The sequence below is a fragment of the Crocodylus siamensis genome, chromosome 4 (genome assembly GCF_052110815.1).
Source record: "Crocodylus siamensis isolate JL-2025a chromosome 4, ASM5211081v1, whole genome shotgun sequence".
Taxonomy (NCBI): domain Eukaryota; kingdom Metazoa; phylum Chordata; order Crocodylia; family Crocodylidae; genus Crocodylus; species Crocodylus siamensis.
In genome coordinates, this window is record NC_143398.1 from 96,909,867 (window position 1) to 96,932,735 (window position 22,869).

General features: G+C 51.8%; 2 protein-coding genes across 3 annotated transcripts; both read right to left on the reverse strand.

Annotated features, from left to right (window-relative positions):
• On the reverse strand, nucleotides 1–3,140 carry PDXP (pyridoxal phosphatase). The gene is made up of 2 exons (XM_090043066.1): nucleotides 2,491–3,140; nucleotides 1–1,537 (listed from the first exon to the last, which is right to left on the reverse strand). The coding sequence occupies exons 1-2, from the start codon at nucleotides 3,077–3,079 to the stop codon at nucleotides 1,212–1,214; spliced, it is 915 nt and encodes a 304-aa protein (XP_089899192.1). The 5' UTR covers nucleotides 3,080–3,140; the 3' UTR covers nucleotides 1–1,211.
• A 1,195-nt stretch (nucleotides 3,141–4,335) lies between these two features.
• On the reverse strand, nucleotides 4,336–22,507 carry SH3BP1 (SH3 domain binding protein 1). Of its 2 annotated transcripts, none has more exons than XM_090043067.1 (18): nucleotides 21,545–22,507; nucleotides 19,026–19,068; nucleotides 17,767–17,871; nucleotides 17,559–17,635; nucleotides 17,117–17,228; nucleotides 16,846–16,922; nucleotides 15,645–15,780; nucleotides 11,844–11,912; nucleotides 11,459–11,549; nucleotides 10,680–10,822; nucleotides 10,478–10,589; nucleotides 10,275–10,356; nucleotides 9,543–9,623; nucleotides 8,968–9,084; nucleotides 7,972–8,069; nucleotides 7,183–7,312; nucleotides 6,757–6,857; nucleotides 4,336–5,872 (listed from the first exon to the last, which is right to left on the reverse strand). In XM_090043067.1, exons 1-18 carry the CDS (start codon nucleotides 21,604–21,606, stop codon nucleotides 5,469–5,471), a joined length of 2,040 nt encoding a protein of 679 aa, XP_089899193.1. In that variant the 5' UTR covers nucleotides 21,607–22,507; the 3' UTR covers nucleotides 4,336–5,468. The 2 variants fall into 2 exon arrangements, with proteins under 2 accessions (XP_089899193.1, XP_089899195.1); XM_090043069.1 differs by having other exon boundaries at nucleotides 6,757–6,854; nucleotides 21,545–22,502.
• Nucleotides 22,508–22,869: the final 362 nt, after the last annotated feature.

Sequence of the window (22,869 nt, forward strand, 5' to 3'; positions counted from 1 at the left end):
TCACGCTCGCTCGCACTTTATTATCTCCAGAAAGACTGCGAGTGTCAGAGAACAACAACATGGGACACGAGTGGTGAGAGGCCCAAGGGCACTGTCCCTCACCCCTGGGACAACCAATCAGCATAATTTATACAAACATTTCAATAAATAAATAAATAAATAAAACTGTACGGACAAAGCAGCAAGGAATGATTTTCTGGGGCTGTGGCACATTCACAGCACTGACAATACCAATGCTACTCCACGCACAGCCATCTAGCAGCAGTGGGACAGGGGGACCATGGACCCCTCTCCCATCATCTCAGTGGCCTGGCCCAGAGACAAAAAAAGCTATACAGTTCACTACTGATGTGCTTCATTGTCTAGTCAGAAAAGCCCTTTCCCTACATTTTCCTCCCACCCACAGGAAAGGATGTTTGGAGATTGTTACTGATCTGCTATAAGTAGTTACAGCAGGTCTGGCTCATTATGGCACAGGTAAGCTAGGACAGGCTCCTGGTTCCTCATCCTCAACACCTCTACAAACACCAAATTAAGCTGGTGCAGTGACAAGAGTCAGAGCTGAGGACAGTCCCTACAGAGCAAGAAACCATACTTGTCTTCATTAAAAGGGCAGGGCAGACTCTCTCATTCATCATCCCACCTGACTCAGGTGCACTCCCAACTCTTTCTGGGTCCTAGGTGGGAAGCCCCACCACTGGGCACAGGGTGGGGGCAGGAGAGGTAATAAAAACAGCACCAGCTACTCCCCTGGCAAGGACTCACTGTGGGTGCCCGGGGGAGCACAACAGCTGCAGTTCAAAAACCAGTGAAGGACATAGCAGTAAAGGCCGCCACTGGTCACGTAAGAGAGAGAAAATAAGACATAACACAACTGGTCCCCACCCCAGGAGCAGGGAGGAGGGCAAACGGACACTGGTTTGGCCTGTAAATGCTACTCCCACCCCGTGCACACAAAAAGTTAATGAAAGACTCCCAACTCTCCTTTAGAGTCACTGGTAGCAGACTTGACTGAAGGGACAGGGTTTTATCAGCAAAATTCAGTACCTGGCAGCTTGGAGGAAGGACAATTCATACCATGCCTCTCCCCTCAAAACCCAAAGTACTGGTATGCAAAGAAACAGGAATGGAGGAAAAAGGCAGGGAGAGAGAAGTAGGAATGAGTGATGAAATGGTGTGGGACTAAGCTCCCTTCCCCCTTAAACAACTCTCTAGTCATCCAAGCCCGGTATTAAGTCTGCAATGCTGTCCACATAATAGTTGGGCACCAGATCCTTTGCAGCAGGGCTATCGCTGGCCATGTAGGCCTGTGCCTCCTCCAGACGTGACACGCCTGTCAGGGTCAGGACAGTGGCAAGACCACAGTTCTTGCCGAAGAGGATATCTGTCTCCAAGCGATCACCCACCATAAGGGTGCGGGAGGGGTCCACGCCAAAGCGCTCAACGATGCAGTCAAACATGTAGGTGTTTGGCTTCCCCACCACCAGCGCTTTGCGTCCTGATGCGGTTTCTACAGCAGCTGTGAGGCTCCCTGTCCCTAAAGGGAAGGGAAAGAGAGATGCCTGCACGTCAATAATATGTCAATGACTAAGTACCCTACCAACCAAAGCCAAGGCAGAAGTGCAGCAAAAGCACCTGTGGTGTTCCAGGGAGTGGGACGAGCTACGGGCCCTGCAGCTGGAAATCTCCTGAGGATTGCTGGTCCTTACACCCAGGATGCAGAACCACACCTCCTTTTGGGGCATCTAACTTTGGAGAGCAAACCCCACACAATAGGCACCTGGCCCACAACTGGGGATCCTAATGCCCCAGCCCTTATTAAAAGCAGGAGCTGCTAGTCTGGTGCACTGAGGACTACATTAGATGTGCTTTGCTCAAAAGCAGGGTGCCAGCAATTGAATCACTGGAATCTTATGAGGGTGAGAGGCTGCGTGTGGGTCCCTTGATGCTTTGGTGGGTAAGTGTTGCCTGTATGTGTTGAGTGTGGGTACAGGGGTCCGTATGTGAGGAGCACTGGGGTGAGAGGGTCAACAAGGAGTGTGTGGGGGAGTTCATAGTGGTGCAGGGAGGCTGGGAGTGGGTGTAGGGATGAATAGGGAGAACATGTAGGGAAGGGTATAGGGAGCATGTGTGGGGGGGAGGGGGTGTTGGGAGCAGCTGTAGGAATGAATAAGGAGGTGTGAAGGGAGCATATGTAGGAACAAGTAAGGGATGCATAGCATGGGGGCAGCTATGGGAGCATGTGCATGGAGGAGGGTGTGTATAGGAACCATGCGGGGCATGTAAAGGTGTCTGTGTGTGGGGAGGAGGTGCACATGTGCATGGGGGGGGCAGCCCCAGACCAGGGGGATATGAAGGGCTCCTCCCCCCCACCCGGAGGGCCCCAGGGCAGCAGCTCAGGGCTGGGATGGAAGTCCACCTGTGTACATGAGGAGAAAGTGCAGGCTGCAAGCGGGCCTCCCTCCCCACCCATCCCATGCAGCCCCTCACCCGGGGTGCGCTGCCCATCGCTGAGTGGGTGCCAGGGGTCGGGGTCGGTGGCCACCAGTAGGCAGCGCGGGTCACGCAAGTAGGTGCAGGCCTGGGCCAGCTTGGCGAAGGTGAACTGGTCATCGTAGCCCACCAGCACGGCACGCACTGCCGCCTCCTCCTCCGCCTCCTCCTCCTCCCCGGCCAGGCGCAGCCCGGCGGCCCGCAGCTCCCCACGTAGTCCCTCCCCGCCCAGGACGAAGACGCGGCCGGGCCCGGCATCCCCCGCAGCCCCGGCCGCGGCCCCGAGCAGGCGCTGGCGCAGCAGCAGCGCGGAGCAGAGCGCGGAGCTGAAGACGTGCTCGGCGCGGACGCCGCGGAAGCCGAGGCGGGCGAAGCGCCGCTCCAGCTCCGCCACCGAGCGCCGGCTGTTGTTGCTGACGAAGAGCGCGGCCTTGCCGCTCCGCCGCAGGCGCTCTAGCAGCTCGGGCGCGCCCGGCACGGCCCGCTCGCCGGCCCACAGCACGCCGTCGCAGTCGAACAGCACCCCCTGCGCGGGGCCCAGCACCTCGCGCAGCCCCGCGCCGCTTAGCCGCCGGCAGCCCGCCATACTCGCGCAGCCAACGGCCGCCCGGCGGGGGGGGGGGGGGGCCGGGGCCGTGGGTAGGGCAGGCCGGCCGGCGGGTTAGAACGCCTAGCGCGGGGCGGAACCATGACGCCACGCGCCGCCCCGCCCACAAGCGGAGAGCCGTGGGCCAATGGGCGCGCAGAGAGCGGGAAGGGGGAGGCGGTGAAACGCCGGGACCCAATCATTCCTGAGAACCTGTTTGATGGACACGTTGAGCAGCCTATGGAAGAGAAGGGAGATGAGGGGAGCAGCTCTGGGGTCTTGTGCCCGCTTTTCGGGGAGGGAGACTGAGGAACTGTTTGATGGACATCTGAAGCAGCCTATGCAAGGGAAGGAAGGCGGGAGCAACTTTGGGGTTTAGTGCCCGCTACCTAGGGAGGGAGGCTGAGGAACTGTTTGAGGGCCAGGGAGCGCGGCCTATGGGGGGGGGGGGGCGCGGAGAGGGCTATAGCCTATCACGTGCTGCCAGGCCGTGAAGTGACGGACTATACGTGGAAATGGCCAATGAGAGCGGGATGCGGGGCTAAGAGTACGGCAGGACGGCTGCCCTGTAAAATGCCTAGGAAAAAAAAAGAGGCGGGATAAAGAAAGATTGGTGGGCTGTCATAGAAGGCATAATGTGTGGCAGGGGCCCAAGGGCAGTGGGAGCCCACCTGCTCAATCTGCAGGCAGACATGCCCACCCCCCACCCCTGGGGCAGTTGGAAGTGGCAAAGTCCACAGACTGGAGCAGGAGTGGGAAACATGGCAGATACGGCCAGTAGCTGAGCTCCATTTCCTAGCAACCCCTGCCCCTCCCCCACATTGCTGTAGCCAGTTTCTGTGGAGACCCCAGTGGGGGCCCTGCAGTGACAGTGCAGGGTCAGGGTTTCCATGGAGACCAGCCCCAACAGCACCAGCAGGGCACCTGGCTGGGCAGGGAGCTGCTCCATGGACGGGGCAGGGATCTGGTGGCGGTGACTGGTTTGGAACAGGGGCACAGCCATGATCCACCCTGGGCAGGAGGGTGCAGGCAGCAGACCGGGGCTCTGCCCTGGCTCCAGACCACTCTGTCACCACAGCAAGATTGCAAGCCCAGCCATGGAGCAGTTCTCTGCCCAGCTGCCCACCCTGCCTGCCAGGTCTCCATGGAAACTGGCTGCAGCATAGCAGATGGGCTGCTGGGTAATGGAGTTCACAGAGGGAAGAGAAGGTAGCAAAGGGAAGTAAACAAGCCACCCTGTGAACCTTTGGTACGACAAAGCAGAGACATTTTCCTTAAAATAACATGTATTCATACAAGTATCTTGGTAAAGAAAACAATCCTGCAAAACACTAAAAATCAAAAACAGCATTTTACACTGTTCTCTCAAGTACAATTTAAGAGCCAAATTCAGCCACAGCAGAAGCAGACATAACCCGCTGTGCTCACTTTGATCCCCATTTTAAAAATAACTTATTCACAATATATTTAAAAAAACACCAGTTGTACCACAAACCTAACCAGACCAACGTCAGAGATTCGTACAGTGGGAGGATTTTTTCATGACTCAATTTAAAGTACTATTGGCCTAAAACAAAAAATGGCTGCTTTGCTTCTGTAGATGGTACAAACCTATGTACACCAACTTGTCACTCACGCGAGACAGTTCAATAATGGGCCCTTATGCTGTTGGCATAAATATGTTCCACATATCTGCTTATGTTAGGGATGACCCCAAAACATTTGGGATACAGCACATGATACTGTAAACCCCATTTTTAAAAAGGAGGAAGAGTCTTGGGAGCCTCAGTCCATGGATTTGAGGAGCCCCTTGAAAAAGGGCAATTGAAACCTCAGCTTGATTGAATGAGGCAGAAATATTCAGGGAGCTGAGGGGGGAAGTTGTTTGCTAGGCAGGAACCCAGAACCCAGGAAGCGTTTCCAGGAGCTGGAGGTTCATGTGCTCATGAAAAGTTTTTGGGGGTTGGAGGGTAAAAGGTAAGGAGCTGACTAATGATTCTGGGAAGACTGATAGGGAATGAGGTTTCAGTCACAAGGGAAGAGTGGAGCCACTGGAACAGTTGTGTAGCCCATGAGGGACAGGGATTGACAAAAATGAAGATGCACACAAAGGCTACCTCCAATTAGGTCTCCATGGGTGCTATTGCAATGCAAACAAGGAAAGCACTTGCATGAGGTGGGGAACACATTAAAGGACAGGCTGTGAACTACTTTCCCAGGAAGCAGAGTCCCATGTCCCAACCTGGCACGTCTTCATGAGATCCCACCTGAGCTGCTAGCTCCATGGTGTGCCAGATCCTGGAAAGCCACCAGTCCCTGTTTCCTCTTTCTCCCTGGACCCGTGGCAAGCAGACAGGAGATCTGACAGCTCCGAAGCTCTCTGTGAATCTCAGTCATTCACTGGAGCCTGGACTGCTGGAGGGGATACAGCTGGGGAGCAAGTCCCTTGCAGAGAGGATGGTTCCTCCTCTCCTGGGATGCAATCTGCAGCCATTTCTGTGTTGTGACCAGGTGAGGGAGGCGATTCAGCTGCACAAGCCTCTTCCCCCTTGGCATCCAATGGGACCTTGGAGGACAGCTGCATGTTGCAGCTCTGGCGTCTGGCTGGCTGGGGTGGAAGGGGAGGTGGCATGGAGGGGGCACGTGTGGGAGTACTTGCCATGCGGCGAGGCATGGCTTTGGGTCCACTGGAGTTCTCAGCCCCCTGAGGTGGGTTTGTAGGCATTGGTGCTGAGGTGCGAGGCTGTGCTTGTGGTGGCAGTCCTGTGGGCCGGGTGGGTGCAGCTCGCTTCCCTGTACAGAGAACAAGGAGGCAAAAGTCAGACCTCCTTGAACCATCTTTGTTTCCCATCCCCATGCAGCAGATCTGCCCTCTTGGTTTTCCCATCTTGGATCACCCCAGCCTGAAATCACAGCCCCTGGCCTTTCCTCCAAGGGGAACAAGGTAGGATCCAGCTCCGGGATGTATTTGTTTAGTGCCCCACTTCTGTGGCCTCATTACAGACCCCAGGGCTGCTGCAATACATATAATGATGGGGCTCCCCTGTGGCAGCCCTGGCCAGAGGCAGCAAAGGCAGAGTGGCAGGTTCTTCCTCACACCTGTGGAATGAGCCTTCTGCTCCCACAAGACTGAGAAAGGGGAGAACAGAGAAGCTTAAAGTAATTAAATCCTCACACAGCCAATGTCTTTGTTTCAGGAGGTAATTAGGGATTTCTGTGGCCTCAGGTTGCTCCCAAAGGCTGGGGCACAACCCTCTCACTACCCAGCCAGAGAGGCTGGCACTCACCTACCCTAGCTCAGTAACCAACCCTGGTTCTACCTCTGGATGGGATAAGATATCCCAAAGTCCTCCAGCTCGTGTTCCTTCCCCATATACCTGGGTCACAGTCTGAGGGACTGTTCTCACTGCTATGAGCTGCTAGTCTCCCTTTTATTCACAGGGCAAGCACAATCAGTGAGGCAAAGGCAGTTTTGCAACTGAAGAAGGGGTGTTGGCACCACCCAGGCAGTACCCTTGTACCAGCATATCCTGCTGAGGCCCTCACCACGGCTGAGATATCTTCCCCAGCAGAATGGTGACATCAGGCTGATGCTCCATCAGCAGTATGATGGTGACTGTCACATACCCCAAAGGAGAAGGTACACAGCAGACCAGGTGCACCAAGCAGGGGCTTACCTTTGGGGGCAGGGTCATCACTTCGAGGTGCGGCCAGGGGGCGATATGCAGCTTCAGGCAATGTTCTGGTCTCCTTTGGGGGTATCTCAGGGTCCTTCCTGCTTTGGAAAAGGTCAAGTCAAGGTCCCTTTCCTCACTTCTGTTGGCTATTAGAACCAAGTGCCACAGATAAATGCATCTGCCCGAGACATGTCTTCTATACGGCAGATGGGGCTCCCAAGGGCAGCTGGCACCTGGGACCACAAGCCTGGTGCCCGACCATGCCATTAGCTGCACTGGTCTGGATGTACACAGCTACAAGGTAAATGGTTCTAAGTGGGAGGAGGGCTTTGGGGCAGGGGGGATTTTAGATGAAGTTACTGAAGTCAAGTGACTGGACAGAGGACAAGCAAGATGGCCATGCCTCGCTCACTGCTAGTCACTTACGCTTCTCCAGCTGGTAGAGAGGTAGAGCTGGCAGGAAGGGACTCTGATGAAGGCTTCTCTGCTGAAGGGGCTTCAGGGAGCTTAATCTCCTCAGGGGGAGTGAACATGCCCGAGACATTGAAATCTATTGCTAAATAAAGCAAAACACCACAAATTAACATGCTGAAGAAGCTTCCTCTGCACCTGTTGTTCTCAGGCTGGGGGCAAAGGCATCTCTCAGAGCATGAGGGATTGACCCACTAGTGCCTGGCTCCAGTAGGCTTTGGAGGCCCCCTGTAAGGTCCTCCAGTAGGCCCCTTGACTCCAGTAGGCTTTGGAGCAAGCACTAGTGGAGAACAAACCAGCCTGCAGAGCCAGAGCACCTACCACAGTCACTGCAGATGGGGCTCCCAAGGGGTTTCTCTCTGTCCTTGGCTGCCAGATTCTGAACAGTGCCTCAGATCCCACAGTGTACCCTAGGGATCTCCTAGCCCCCAAGGTGTGGAGTGGGATTCCCACTGTATGCTGTCAGGAATTTGAGGACTAGTGATCTATTGCCTTGCTTTATATGCTTCCTCATGCTCTTGCCTTGTAGTTGCTAGCAGCTGAGGGGGAAAAAGACCTGGACAGGACTTCCCTCCTGGCCTCTCTGGGTCAAAGTCTCACCCCTTCTTATCTCATACACAGGTGTGCCATATCTGAGTCTGCAGGTTGCTCAGTCAAAACACCTGGCCATGCCTCTGACCTCACTGGCCTTGATCCAAGGGAAACTGGAGTGTGGCCTGCAGTACAGATGGGCCAACCCCTTACCCCCAGGGAAGAGACTGTCAGCATTCTGTATCAGGGCTTCCACGACTCCTACCACCTGGATGGAGGACACGGAGGCCAGGTCTAGTTGCAATGGGTCTCTGAGACAGGATGGGAGAGAGAAATAAAAAAAAAGCCATTAGGAGTGTTGTAAAACAGGAAATGGAGATATACAATTAGTGCAGCTGCTATCCTGCTGGTTTACTGGTCCCTGAAACCAGGATACATGACTGTCTGCCTGCCTTCTAAATATGGTACCTCTTCGGAGAGAAATCCTGGAGGACACTAGGATTAACTCCTTTTATGCTTGCTGTTAGTGAGGAGAGAGGCTCAAAGCAGAAGGCACAGCTGTATGGACCAGTGCCAGGGTGGGAGTGCACTGCCCTTTTATCTCTAGTAGCCTGGATTCAAACTCTGCCTTGTGTCATACATGCCATGAGTGTGCTGGGTGTCAGCCTGTCTTCAGGAAACATTTCCTCCCTTTTGCAAAATGCTGCCATATAGCAGCAGAATTATGGGGTCAGGAAGAGTGTATAACTGGATTAGGTCAGGACTGAGATGAACTGGCTGACCTGTGTGACAGGGATACTGGAAGGAGGTAGAATAATTTGGGTGGAGCCACACCAGGGTTGAAGGGTATTGGTGGTGTGAATGGTGGCACAAGGTGGGAGGTGGGTGAATTACTGAATACTGAGGTGCACTGGTAGAGCCAGGCAGGGGATACCTAGGAGTGGACTGGCAGTACATGCTCTAGGTTTAGGGAACAGTGCATTAAGGGAGTGGTGTTTAAGAGCAATGCCATAGGGGCCTGCGTGGACAGTCAGCACTAACAAGACCCTCTTAAAGGAAGTGCTCCAACTGTATTTGCTTGGTCAGCAAACACTAGCCAGGGCTTGTGATGAAAACACTCAGGAGTTTTCAGGAGGCAAACACTCAAGTACAATGGTGGAGAGGAGGGTCCCATCCCAACACAGGTACCCTGGGAAGCCCATGTATTACCCTGTGTTCTGCTGTGACCACAGCAGGTTGGGCCCCAGAACGATGGCAATGTTGCTAGGGCTCATTTTATTCACTTCTTGATGTTCAGCCAGCTTGGCTAAAAACTTGATCAAATACCTGTTGGAAAAAGGAGGCAGTGAACAGCAGGAGACCACACCTCCTGGGCACCTACAGAGCTAGCACTCTGCATGGCCACATGGAGATGGGAGAGCTGAGACTTCCTTCTGGGCCTCTCCCCATCAGACAAAGCAGAGCTGGTAGGAGTGTGGAGGGCAGGGCCCGAGTCCCAGAGGTACACTTTGCACTGCAATGAGGAGGCAAAAATTCCTTCCTTGGTCCCTCTCCTGCAGTGAGGAGCAGAGGGCACAGTGAAGGCTGGTCCCCCTTGTCTAAGGGATTTGTTTTGTGAACACCACTGCCTAAGATTTCCTGTCCTGGTCTATTGCTGCTTGAGAGTTATGCAGGAGTCATGGTCTTGGTGTTTTGGGAGGGGACCATTCTCTGCCTGTAGCACTCCCACAGCCTGGGTGGTGGGCATAGTACAAGGCCAAGATGCACTGATCCCTGTGCCAGACCTCAAGTTGTTGTAGCTGTCCTGAGGGAGCCGGCTGCAGGTGTCTCGGAGGCTCTGCACACGCTCCTCAGGCTCCTTGAAGCTGAAACAGAGGAGAGGGGAAAGGAGACAGTTTGTCTTGTATTTTGCATGGAATGAGGGGGGAGGCAACAGAGGAAGAGAGGTGAAAGCTCCCAACTCTTCCCCATGTTGAGGCAGGCTGAAGCATGGGTGTTGGACTTGCTGGGAGGAGAGGGCCAAATGTTATGACAAAGGAGGGCCTGTAGGTTGGATACAAATCCAGGACAGTACCCTCCCCCTCACCCAAATGGGCTGCCCACAGATGCCAGCAGAGGAAGAGTGCAGGGATCAAAGGGGAGACTATCAGCTTTGTACTCTTTCCTTTCCCTGTTCTTGTGAGTCTCCTCTGGTCTTTCCTCTGTTTTTAATTTGGATAGCACCTCTCAGGCTCAACCCAGCATGCTCCAGTCCCACCCTCATTCCACCCCCTGCAATAACAGCAATTGAACAATTGTGTGCTGATACTGGAGTCACTGCTGGGATGATCCACCAGTCAGGATAACAGGGGGACATGAAGTTCATCTCTCTGAAACCATCTCAGGTTGCTGGAACACTCAATCAGAGGCCACTGCATGGCTCATGCTCAGTCCACAGTTGCATGCTATCTCTGGAGCTAGTAACATTTATTGCTATAGCTTGACTTAGGACATCTGCATCACTGGCTTCCACTTACAAAGCTACATTCAGCCAGTTGTCATAGAGGTCAAAGGTCATCAGGGGCTGGGGCAGCTCTCTTAAGTAGGATTTTAGTGCACCTGAGAAGGAAGCAAATTGATGTGCTTTAGAAACAAGGTAGTCGGCTCCACCCACTGCATCCAGCTGGTGCCACAGCTGGTCCCCAGCACCCCTACCCTCTCCAGAATCTCCAGTACAGACCAGCAACAGCATGTGGGTCTGAGTAGAATTCCTCTAGGGCACTGGAGCCATTGGCCAGGCTGCACTTCAGCTTCCTTAGCATGGAGGCCCCCGCTGCCAACCTGAAGAGCCCCTAGAAGGAAGAGAGAGGAGAGAGAAGTTACAGGAAGATGGACTGTGATTTTCATGGTTGGGCAGAGGTGGGACAGCAAGTGGCACCTACCTCCTCCCTCATGCCAGATGCCAGCAGCATCATGACACAGGCTTCAATGGGGAGCGCGATCTCCCGACCCAAACTCCTCAAATGCTCCTCCAGGGGCTCCCCATAATACTTTGATACAGGGGTATTCAGAGGGACTGGGGACTCTGGAAAAAGAGGTGGGAGATCAGGAGAGAATACAGGCTAAACCTTCACAGGGAAGTGAGTGAGGCAACATCTTTCCCCTATGATTTCATAGACATTAGACATTAGGGCTGGAAGGAACCTGAGAAGATCATCGAGTTCAGCCCCCAGCCTGAAGGGCAGGAAGTCAGCTTGGGGTCATAGGATCCCAGCAAGATAAGCACGAGTGTTTCGGGTCAGTAGGTTGCATGTTTAGACAGCCAAGCAGTGACTGAATGAACTGAGAGCTGTCAGCCTCTTTCCTCACAGGACAGGGGACCACATCATAATGCCCCTGTCACTACAATCCGCTCTCTCTTGCCAGCCATCCCAGCAAAGGGGCTGAGCCCCCCTCTCACTCCTAGGTTTGGTCTTTCCAGGTGAGGCCTGGGGTACATTGGCAGGGGGCAGTCCACATGCAAATCTCACCTGCCTGCTCCTTGCACTGTATCTATGTTGTTCACCAAAGCCCAGTTCAAGGTGATGGAGAGACCCATAAGCAGCAGTGAAGAGACCCATCCCTTTCTGGTTACACCCCCCGACAGTCAGCTGGACTTCCACCCTCCAAGCCCAGCTGCCCCCCATTCCACCCAAATCAACGTGGACAGCTCTGCTTTTACCTATCTGACCGTGGGTTTCCCTCAGCTCTGCCAAGGCAGCGTCCAGTGATGCAAGAGACGTCTGGTGGTACTGAGCTTGGATTTCTAGCAGCTGTCAGAGCAGATGACATGCAAACACAGCTTTACTCTTCAGAGCATCTCCCACAGAAACCCTGGCTCCAAGAGATGTCACTGAGAATGATGCTTTCAGACAAGATGTGAAAGGAAAGCAGAGTGGGAGGTGGCAGAGAGATACAGAGGACTTTTCCTAAAGAGGTAGGATGACGGGGGGTGGGGGATAGACAAGGATACAAAGATGAGGCCAGTACCACATAGCAAACCCAAGAGATTTTTATGCAATAGGAAGGAACTGAGGAAGGGACCTGCATGGAACAGAGAGGCTTACTTTGATGAAGTAGTTAGCGTAGTTGTCCTCCTTGGTGGAGAAGTGATATAGGTCAGCCATGTACTCATCCTGGGGAAAGAAAGGCAGTAGATGTCAACCTTCATCCTCATCACTCCCAAAAAGAAAGACAATGCTTCTGTGGCGGCACCTACAGCAGCCCTCATTAATGCCAGTGGTCACCCATATAGGGTGCTCCTACAGCTAGGTCATAAGAACTGCCATATGGGGTCAGACCAAAGGTCCATCCAGCCCAGTATCTTGTCCTAACAGTGACCACTAGCAGGTGCTTTAAAGAGCATAATAAACAAGGCATCTGTAGGTGATCCATCCCTTGTCAGACTCTCTTCATCACCAGCAGTAGGTTATATTTATCTAGTCCCTATTGTACAGACCTCCACTACATCCTGTGACACCAAGTTCCACAAGTTAACTAAGTGTTATGCAAGAAAAAAAAAGTACATTTTGTTTGTTTTAAGCCTGCTGCTTGATCACTTCATTGGAGATCCTTTAGTTTTTGTGTTATGAGATGTGACAAATAATACCTCCCTCTCTCTTTTTTCTAGACCACTCACAATCCCAGACCTCTGTCATATCCCTCCTCTCATTCAAGCTGAAGAGCCCCAGCCTTTTCAGGCTCTCCTTGAATAGAATATGTTCCATAATCCTGGCCAAAAGATAGGACTGTATCAAGAGAAAGACAGCAGATGAAACAAACTGGGAGACAGACCTGTTAAAAGTTTCTGTGAAAATTAAAAGAGGAAAGATCTGCAAGGGTGATATCACATTGGTTATCCACTATGACCAAATCAAGAGGATGAGGTAACCTCCAAATAAATAACGGAAGTATCCCAATCAGGCCCTAATGCAGTGATTCTCAACGTTTTTAACTTGAGGTGCCCCTTGTTAGACTCGAGGTACCCCTTGGAAAATGCTAATTCATTGTTTTTCACTCATGTTTTTGAGTGCAGAAAAATAATAGAGCAGTTTTTCTGTTGCAAAGAACTTAGAAATCCCACAACAGGTCAGAATGTTTTAGACACTATGAATTCCTATTTTAAATCTGTGCATTCATCTTGTGAATATGTTTGCACGCCTAAACAGTGCTAACATTGCATGGCACCCCAGGGAAGCTTTGAAAGCGCCTCATGGCACTGCGGGTTGTGCTGCTGGCCCCTGGTTAAGAATCACTGCCCTAGTGTTCATGGGAGATTTAATTACCCTGATATCTGCTGTGATGGCAATATACCAGTGCACAGACAGCCCCCAACGAGTGTTTGTACTGTGTTGCAAGCAATTTTTTGGTACAGGTGGAGGAGAAACCAACTAGGGGAGAAACTCTTCTCAATATGCTGCTTACTTATAGGTAAGAACTGGTTAAGAAGCTGAAGGTGGAAGGCAACTGTGTGTGACAGGAATCATGAATTAACATAGTGCATGATGCTAAGAAGGGGAAGGAAGAAGTATAATAAAAACATTGGACTTGAGAAAAGCAGACTTTGATAAGCCCAGGGATATAGTAGGCAGAATCCCATGAGAGGCAAGTGTGAGGGGAAAAGGAGTCCAGCCAAGCTGGTTATACTTTAAAGAGACAACATTAAAGGCACAAGAGCAGGCTATTCTTCTATGAACATAAGATTGGAAGTGCAGCAAGAGACTGGTTTGGTTAAAGTATGAGCTCTTCAGTTGCCTGAAACTTAAAAAAAAAAAATCTGAAAAAGTGGAAACTTGGCCACAGTACTAAAGATGATATGAGTATAGTACAGAAACATGTGGAAAAAAAACCAGGAAGGCCAAAGTGGCCCAAATTGATGGTCAGCAAGAAAAGGATATAAAAGGCAACAAAAAGCACTATATCAGGATGTCTGAAGAAAGAGGAAGACCATGGAAAATGGAGGTCCCTTGCTGAAGGGGGAAGGGAAACTGATGTGGCTGAGGGCTGAAGTGTTTAATGTCTTTTTACTTCAATCTTCATAAAAAGTTGATAAGCAGAGCTAGCAGCAGGGGTTAATCATCCTTTTGTAGGAAAAGAACAGATTAGAGGTTAATTCGAGCCTACTTAGACAAGCTGGATTTTTAAATAAGCAAGTCCAGATGAGATTCACCCTAGAGTGCTCAAGGAATTGACGGGTAATTGCCCAGACATTGGCTATCGTCTTTGAGAACTGACAGATGTCAGGTAAGGTCCCTCCCAAACTAAAAAGGGAAAATATAGTGAAAAAGGGGATGGTGGGGAGAGGGGAAGAGAACCCAGGGAATTACAGATGAGACCAGCCAATGTAATATTAAATACTAGAAAAGATACTGGAACATATCGAAGAATCTATTTCTAAGCAGAAGTAGATAAGGATAAGAAAAAGCGATAAAGAGCAGCCAATATGATGGGTTTGCCAAGAGCAAAGGATAAGCTGCTTCTTTTATAAGTGGATGGCCTTTATGTATGGAGGGAAAGCTGTGAATGTGACATGATTTGATTCTATCCAGGCTTTTGACCCTGTTTCTTATTATACTCTCCTAAGTAAGGGAAGGAAGTCTGGTCTAGATGAAACTACTACAAGGTGGGCGCTTTACTGGTTCAATAACTATGTCTCAGGGTCTAACTGGGAGGAGGTATGGAGTGGGGTCCCTCCCAGGGGTTGGTTCTAGATTCAGTATTGTTCAATATCTTCATTAATGACTTGAAGGGTGGAACCAAGTGTATACTTCATAAATCTGCAGATGACACTAGGTTTGGCGGGGTGACAGTCACTTTGGAGGACAACATTACAATTCAAAACAACCTTGATAAATTGGAAAAATCGTTTGAAATAAATCAGTTGAAATTCAAAAAAGACAAATGCAAAATACCATATTTAGGACAGAATGATCAAAAGCACAGATACAAATTGAATGGTTTGACTAGGCTACAGTACTACAGATGTTGACAGAGAGTTACAGTGGACCAAAAATTGAATGAGTCAACAGTGCAATACCACTGGAAAAAACAAATAATACACTGGGATGTATTAACAGGAGCGTTGCGTACAAGGCAAGGAAGGTGATTTATTCCACTCTATTCAACACTGGTGAGACCTCACTTGAATACTATGTCCTGCTTTTGGGCACTGTACTTCAAAACAGACACAGAAAAAGTGAAAAGAACCCAGAAAGGAACAAAAATTATTAGAGATTTAGAAAACATGATGTGAGAGGATAGGTTGGAAGAACTGGGATTATTTAGTCTATGGAAAAAAGACTGAAGGGGACTATGGATAACAGTCTTTAAATATAAAAATGGTGGTTATTTAGATGATGGCAATCAATTCCTCTCTGTGCTCACAAGAGACAACACGAAGTAATGGGCTTAAATTACAACAAAAGAAACTTAGGCTGGATACTAAGGAAAACTTTCTAACTATGAGGGTGTAACTTAAGGACCAGAACAGCCTAAAGAGGTTGCAGAATCGCCATCACTAGAAGTTTTTAAGTGCAGGTTAGACAAACATCTGCCTGGGATGGTTTAGGCGGGCATGTTCCTACCTTGAATAGGGGGCTGGGTTATATAACCTCTTGAGGTCCCTTCTATTTTTTCTTGGTTCTATACATCTCTCTGTGGCAGTCACTCCAGTGATTTTACTAGTGAGTAAGGCTTTCTCTGGTTGGGCTGCTTAAAGACCAATTTTTTCACTCCATGGAGTGGTTGGCTTCTGGGAACTTCCAGCACACAATAGCTGAAGATAAATGTGACCCTGGCCCTGGAGACCTTTCTCCATTTTTGGCTCATCTTGTCTTTCTCCAAACTGAGGAGGGAGGCTGCCCACTCACTTTGCATTGCTCCACCCTCCTCTTTGCCTCCTCTTCTTCCTCCCTCAGGTTTTCCAGTTTGATGGCTGCAGATGATGCTCCAGGGCCAGTAGCAACCCCAGCACTGTTACTGGAGTTCTTGACAGCTTGATTCAACCTTTGGGTTACAAAAGAAGAGTCTGATTAACCACCTGGGTTAACATGAGCAGAGGAGGGCTGCCAAGGTGTTCAGGGGAATGGAGAGCCTGTCTTATGAGAAGAGACTGGAAGAACATGGCTTGTTTTGTCTGGAAACAAGGGCTGAGCAGGGTTACGATTGCTGCCTATAACTGTATCGGGGAGCATTTTCCTTCAGCTTAAGGGCAATGCTGGCACAAGAACCAAGGGGTATGAACTGGCCATTAATACATTTAAGCTGGAAATTAGAAGGAGATTTCTAACCACCAGAGGAGCGATGTGCTGGAACAGCCTCCCAATAGGAGCAGGGGAGTCCAACAGGCCTGCTGCTTCTAAGATGGAGCTGCATTCGCTTATGAAGGAATAACACAATGATGTGTCATCCACAGTATCAGGGGCCTGGACTCAATGACTCAGGGAGTGCACTCAAGCCCATGGTTCCTATTTAAAATGAAGGGCACCAGCTCCTTAAATGAAAGCATGAAACATCTCTCCCTATCCTTTGTCCAAGTCAGGAACAGTGTGCAAAGAATATTGGGAAACACGTGATCCCAGGAGTCACAAAGCTCTGGATGCTCTTAGAGCAGTTGTTGTGGGCTCTACTTTGCACTCCTGTTCCAGACAAGAAATTGGTCATTCAGAGCTAGGAAGAGTGTGAGTATAGACAGTGTCAGCACCACCCTGGGACCAGGCCCTGCACTGAGGGGATGTGGGCTAACAGGCAAGTTGACCAACACTCAGCCATCGTGTCAACAGTTATTGCTTTCTGTGCTGCCCTAAGCCTCTGCCTGTTTTGCCTGTACAGCTGATTTGAGCGTGCCTTTACCAGAAAGGGCCTGCATGAATGCGTGGAGCATTCTTGCCTGCCAGTGACTTAACCAATCTCAGCTTTCAGGGAGAAGCTCCCTCCCCTCCCCTGCCCAGCACCTGTCAGTGCCCATTCTTAGGGGGCAATCATCTGGATCTCAAAGTACATCACTCTACTATCTGGCTGCAGCAGTTGCTCCCTCTCCACTCCCGCTCTTCCCCTGCCCTTCCTTTGTACCTGCTCTTGATGGAGTTCCAGTCTGAGATCAGCTTCTGAAGGGTCTTCTTGCGTTTCAGGATAACAGGCAGTTCCTCCTGAGAGAGATTGGGGTGAGATTTAATCACAGATCCTGCCTGTGGGCCTGGAACAGCTGTTTATGCTACATGAAGCAAGGTGGGAGTGAGAGAGCAGTTCCAGAGAGGATGAGCAGGCAGGGGAGATACAATGAGTGAGAAAGGGTGGGAACACAAAGATAAGATAGAGAATGAAGGAGAGAGGCCAGGGCTACCTCGCTCAGTTTGTTCAGGGGCTGTAGGACCTCTCTCTCCAAGGCGATTTCAAACTCAGCGAGGACTTTGGCCAGATTGCTCTGTATGAAACAACTCATCTCTAGTGCTTTCCTGCAGGGATGGAGAGGAGAGAGAATCACTGCAGGCCCAAGTGACCTTTCCCCTACACCCATGTCCCCACTTCCAGGGGTACATCACTGGGGAGGCAGACAGCGATGATCTCTAAAGTGGTTCTCAGCTCCTGCTGCACTCGGAGGTCCTGAACACAAATCCTAACACTGGTGCTGGGGGAGCTGGGTGGATGACCCCTATCACCAGCATGTTGGCAGGTAGATCCTGGCAGCAGGCATCCCAGGATTGGGGCCGTGGAGTGTACATGATTTGGGTTCTATGGAGAGCCCTTTTTCAGGGCTCCTTAGCTCCTCTCCTCCAGGCACTTACCCCATGCTGGAATCAGTGTCTAGTTCTTTGAAGCTCTCAGCCATTGTGATGGACAGAGCCATCAGAGGCAGTTTCTTCTGCACAGAGCCAAGGAAAAAGAGAAGAGAGGGAGACAATGAGTAGACTTGTCTGGGCTTGAAGACCTGGATTTGAATTCCATTTCCAGTATGGGCAGAAAAAGCCATGGGATGGGCAGGGAGGCACTTACCACCCGCTTGTCCACCTCTGAGCCACTCTGCCCCTGCAGACATGCCTGAAGCCTCTTGGACACATTGTGTGCTGCCTTCTTGGCCGGCTCAATTCTCTGCTCAATCTAGAGGGAAAGGGGGAGGACAGGCTGTGGGCAGGACTGGGGGAATCCCTTCCCCTGCTAGCTAAAAACCCCTCCTCTCACCTCATTCTGGCCTAGTCATAGGGACTCCTTGACTTGCTGGGGTTGTCTAGCTGAGACAGTGGCTCTGCTTTAGGGGAACAGAACCTCCCCCTTCTCCCAGCATGCAGGGACCTGGTGTAATGCCCAGTATCTGCTGACATCCCATCACATCCCTCTGTGGTCAACGCCTTGTGGTCATCTATTGTTTTTCCTGTGTATGTAGTTGGTTCCTTACTCAAACCACATGCTATAGTGCATCTGTAGGGGAGCAGGTTGAGCAAAGCAAATGGCAATTGCCTCCCGATTTGCTGTGGGAGACACAGCCCTGTGTCCAGAAGTATATGTGGGGGGGGGCTGGGGCACCAAGAATGAACCCGTGGAGTTCATGCTGGATGGGCTGCTGCACCAGCATGCAACAAGCCCATTACTCAGCTATAGCAGCCAAACTCTCACTGCTCCAGTAAGTGCTGTAGCTGTAGTAGCTGCAAGGGCAGGTAAGATTCTGCTCCCCCTGCCCTCCTACTCCCCAGTGGTCAGTATATCCTGCCCCCCTTACCCCCCCACGTTATGAAATACCTTGCTACACCACCTCTGTCACCTACATTATGGTTGTAGCACACTTGTGTCATGGCCTTATTCTCGTCCTGACTGGTTTGACCTCCATAGCCTGGATGTAGGTTCCTAAACATGGCTATAACACATTTACGGACAAAACCAGGCCATGTGCTAATGTGATTGGAACATGCTGTAACTGAGTCCTCCAACACGACTGTTGCTACGCCACAGACCTCAAAGCCTCGCTGGTACAGCACAGCCCACAAAAGAATGAGCGCCTGAGACCAGCTCTCTCCACTGAATGGGACCATGGTATAGTCAGCCAGAAACCCTCATCCCTGTGCCCTGGCCGTGGAGAAACCTAAGGTGCTTGTCCCAGGACTATTGCCATTGTACCCAGGCATCATTCCAGGATGCAGAAAAACCCAGGCCAAGGCTGCTCTGTGACCTAGGCATTAATGCTATACAAGCACATGGCCCGTCCCACATACACACAGGCACAGGCATGTACAAGCCTGTGGGCCAAATCCACATCTTACCTGCAGCAAGTCATCAGTCAGAAGCTCAGTTGCTTCTTGGCTTCTGAGGAAGGAGTGGGAGAGACAGACATATCAGCACAGGCGGAAGTATCAGCACATACTGCAACCTCTACTCTGCTGCCTTGGGAAAGCAGGCACTTGACCGTCACCTCTCCTGTCTGCTCACAGGGATAGAGGGCAGAGGTGGGTCCTGGATCATCACATCTAAGGCTCTCAGGAGGCTTTCAAGAGAAGCTTACAGGTGAAGAGGATGTGAGGAACAGGAAAGGCACCCTGCCTGTCAGGTTGTTCTCAACACATTAAGGGAGAGCAGATAGCACAGCAATAGCTCAGGCAGTGAGGGCATGCTCCAGCACCTTCACAGATGAGCATAGGATGTAGGCCAGGGGTGAGCAAAATGAGGCTCAGGGGCCAGATGCGGCCTGCCAGGCCATTCTATCCGGCCTGCGGAGCCCCTAAAAAATTTAGAAAATTAATATTTATCTGCCCCGGCTGCCTGTCATTTGGCCATTGATGGCTTGCCAAAACTCAGTAAGTGGCCCTCTGCCCACAATAATTGCCCGCCCCTGATGTAAGCCAAGATCTTCAGAAATGACTAGTGAGTCTGGGACCCACCTTAAGGTGCCTTAACAGTCCCAAATATCAGAAAGTGCCAGGCACCCACCCTCTGACAAGCAGAGGCGCCTTAAATCAGAAAATACCAGTTCTGCTGGCTCCAAAACATTTCATTCAAAGCAGCTGGGGTTTGACAAGTCTCCCGAGCCATTGGTGTTAGCTGCAGCCTCTGGGGAGCTGCCTGCAATAGGTCGGTGTGGCAGAGCTCAAGAATATCCATTTCATGGAGCAGCCATGGAGTGCCAGGAGTTTCCAGTTTGAGATAGTTTGGTTTTGGTCCAACTCAGTTTAAACCAGAAGCAAATTTCAGCCAGAGAAAGTTCCCTAGGACTGGGATAGTCTCCTGTTTGGCTGTCTCTCATCACTGGTCACTTGGAAAAAATCTTGGCCTTTGTATTCTGCCCCTTCTCTTCCTACCAGGGCTGCAGCTTGAGCCGGCCCATTTCGGAGACTGCACCCAGACTGACTGCCATTGAAGAGGCGCAACCACAGGCAGCCGGGGGTGGCAAGGCTTAAAGAAGGCTGAGTCAGATGGGATTACAAAGCAGGCCACAGAAAAGAGGCTCTGAAGTCAAGCAGTGCCATAGCCAGCTTGGCACAGGCTGAAGACAGCCATTGAAGCCACACCTGTTGTCAGTCAAAAGTGTACCTGAGCAAAGCTGAGGCATGCTGGGGGTGGCCATGGCCATGGTGACAGCTAGACACATCTCTGGAGCTGTAGCAAGAGACCCTACTAAGTGCTCTCCTGCCTTGCACCAGCAAGCCTCTTGTATTAGGAGAAATCCAGGGAGGCTGTTGCTTTGAGGGAAAGGAAGGTGAGGCTATGGCAGTGTGAAGGAGATGGTTGCCTGTCCTTGGGTGAACAAGGAGACAAGTCTGGGCTGATCTCAGCCTCCTGGCATGAAAGTGTGCATGTGTGTGCACATGCAAATGTGTTTGCACGTGTGCATGTGCAGAGAGCAAAAGAGAACCGAGAAGAGAGGGCCCAAAATTTAATTTCTCGTTTTTGCAAGGGAAGAGCTTTGGAAACTGGAACAATTTAGTGAAGAGGGGGAAAAAACCCAACAAACCAATGCAGCAGAGACAGGACCAGAAAAATCCTCCGAGGGGGAAAGGGAAAGGAGCCTCCCTCAGACAGCCCTTCCTTTGTCACAGGCACTTCCCAAAAGCTTAAGGAAGCAAGGGGAAGCTCCCTTCACCTCATATGGGATTCAGCTTCTGCACTGGGCCTTCTCCACCTCGGAAGGGAGAGTAGCAGTGGGAGTGGATGCTCCTTCATTATTACTCCTCTTCCTGGGGTCCCTCCCTCTCTCTTGCTGGTAGAGTTGAGGAACTTCCCCCCACAGCACCCCATCCCTGCATCACAGCTGCTGCCCCCTCTTATCTCCCCACAGGACGGGTTAAGCTTCAGCAGGGCTTTCCCTTCATAGCCCATCCAGCCCAGCGCTGCAAGCTACCCTCGTATGCTGCGATGGCAGCCGCATCATGGAAGCTGAGGGCCTAGGTGCATCGGAGGGCAGCACCACATGTGCCGCAGCATCTCTGCTGATCAGGGTCCAGCAGGTCAAGGACAGCTGGGTGGCACTGCTTCATCCCCTCAGCTTCCTGAAGGACCATGGGGAGCTGCTCACGGGTGGTTTGGTGCATTTCCTGCCCTCCCCGATCACCCTGTCTGCCCTGGGGCAGCACTGGTTCTAGGACAGCTTTAGCAGGACCCCCAGGATCCCCTTCCCCAGCCCTCCACTATCCCCTCAGCCTGGCATGCCTCCGGCCCGCAACCTCCAGGAGGCTGGGACTTTGCACAGTGCTCTCCTGCACAGCGTCTTGGCCTTCCCTCTGCCCCGAGCCCGAGAGCTGGCAGGACGTCGCCACTTTTGGGAGACAGCGCGAAAATGGGTCCTTACCGTCCCGCAAGGCCAGGATAGGTGAGCTGCTGCCGCATCCGGTGAAACTGCCTCTTCATCATCTTGGGAGATGGGAACGGGGCTGTGCCACCACAGCCACCGCTGTGACTGCGGCCACGCTCAGCGCCTCCCGCTTAGCACCCACCAGCTGCGCTCAGCGTGGTCAGAGATGGGGGCTCCCCTGCCTCTTCCTCTGCTAGACTCCACTGCCCCTCACTTGCAACTTTCCTCTCTCTTTCCCTCTGGTCTCTCCCCACCCTGTTTTCTCTCCTTCCTTCTCTTGCCTCCTCACTCAGAGCTTCAGGCTCCCGCCCTCTCCCCTCTTCCGTTTCCCGCACCCTCCTCTTCTCAGAGGCGTCCTGCTCCTTCTCCTCCTCTGTTGCCTCCTCTCTGTTCGTCTCTCTATTTCCTTCCTTATCTGACCCCCCCCCACGCCCTCGTACTGATCAGGTAAGAGCAGTCAGGGTTCTTGCTGCTGCTCTCTGGTTGTCACCACCCCACAATATAAATAACTTCAGCCAAGCCTTAAAGGGGAAATATTATTACAAGCACCTAACAAGGCAGAACAAGCACACACTGCTGCTGCATCAGAAGAAAGAGCCCACGCTCCCCTTGGCTTGCAGCTGGGGTGTCCCCATCCTGTTTCGCACAGCCGCCTGGGGACTGGGGGCAGCGAGAGGCCAAGCCGTAGTGCTGGTAGAGGGGTTTTGCAACTGCTCTACCCCGGCCCCTTGGCCATGCCCTGCTGCCAGTGTCTCTTGCTAGTCCCAGCCTGGCCCCACAGTTCTGTCAATGCTCCCTTTTGCTCCTCCAGCCTCGCCTGCTGTGTCGCTCAGGCCTGCCAATACCTCTCAACAGCTATCAGCAGTATTCCCCGGCTCTTTGTCCTTCACTCCCCGCTCTACAGCCCCTCTGCTAAGCCAAAACTGGTCCTTCCCTGTGTTTGTACAGCACCTAGCACAGCAGGCTCCCACGCCCCAGCTTGGCCAGCCTCGAGGCCCTGTTGGAACAGCTCTAGCAATGCTCCTCACTCTTCATCTGCAACTTTGCCAGCTAGCCCAGCCCTGAGATTGTCCCCTCCTCATTGCAGCTACTTTGCTTTGTCAGCACAGAGCCCCTGGTGTGCACCTGCAGGATGGTGAGAGCAGTGGAGCAAGGGAAGCCTGCTTCCTGTGGGGCTGTGTGTGACCCTGTAGGTAGGGAGTTGGCAGCCTTGGCCGCTTGCATTGGGGTAAAGTGCAGAGCAACACCTCCTACATGCAGCTGCCTGAAGCTCGGCTGTAGCAAGGGACCACAGAGCTGCCTGCACTACGTTTCCAGGCATA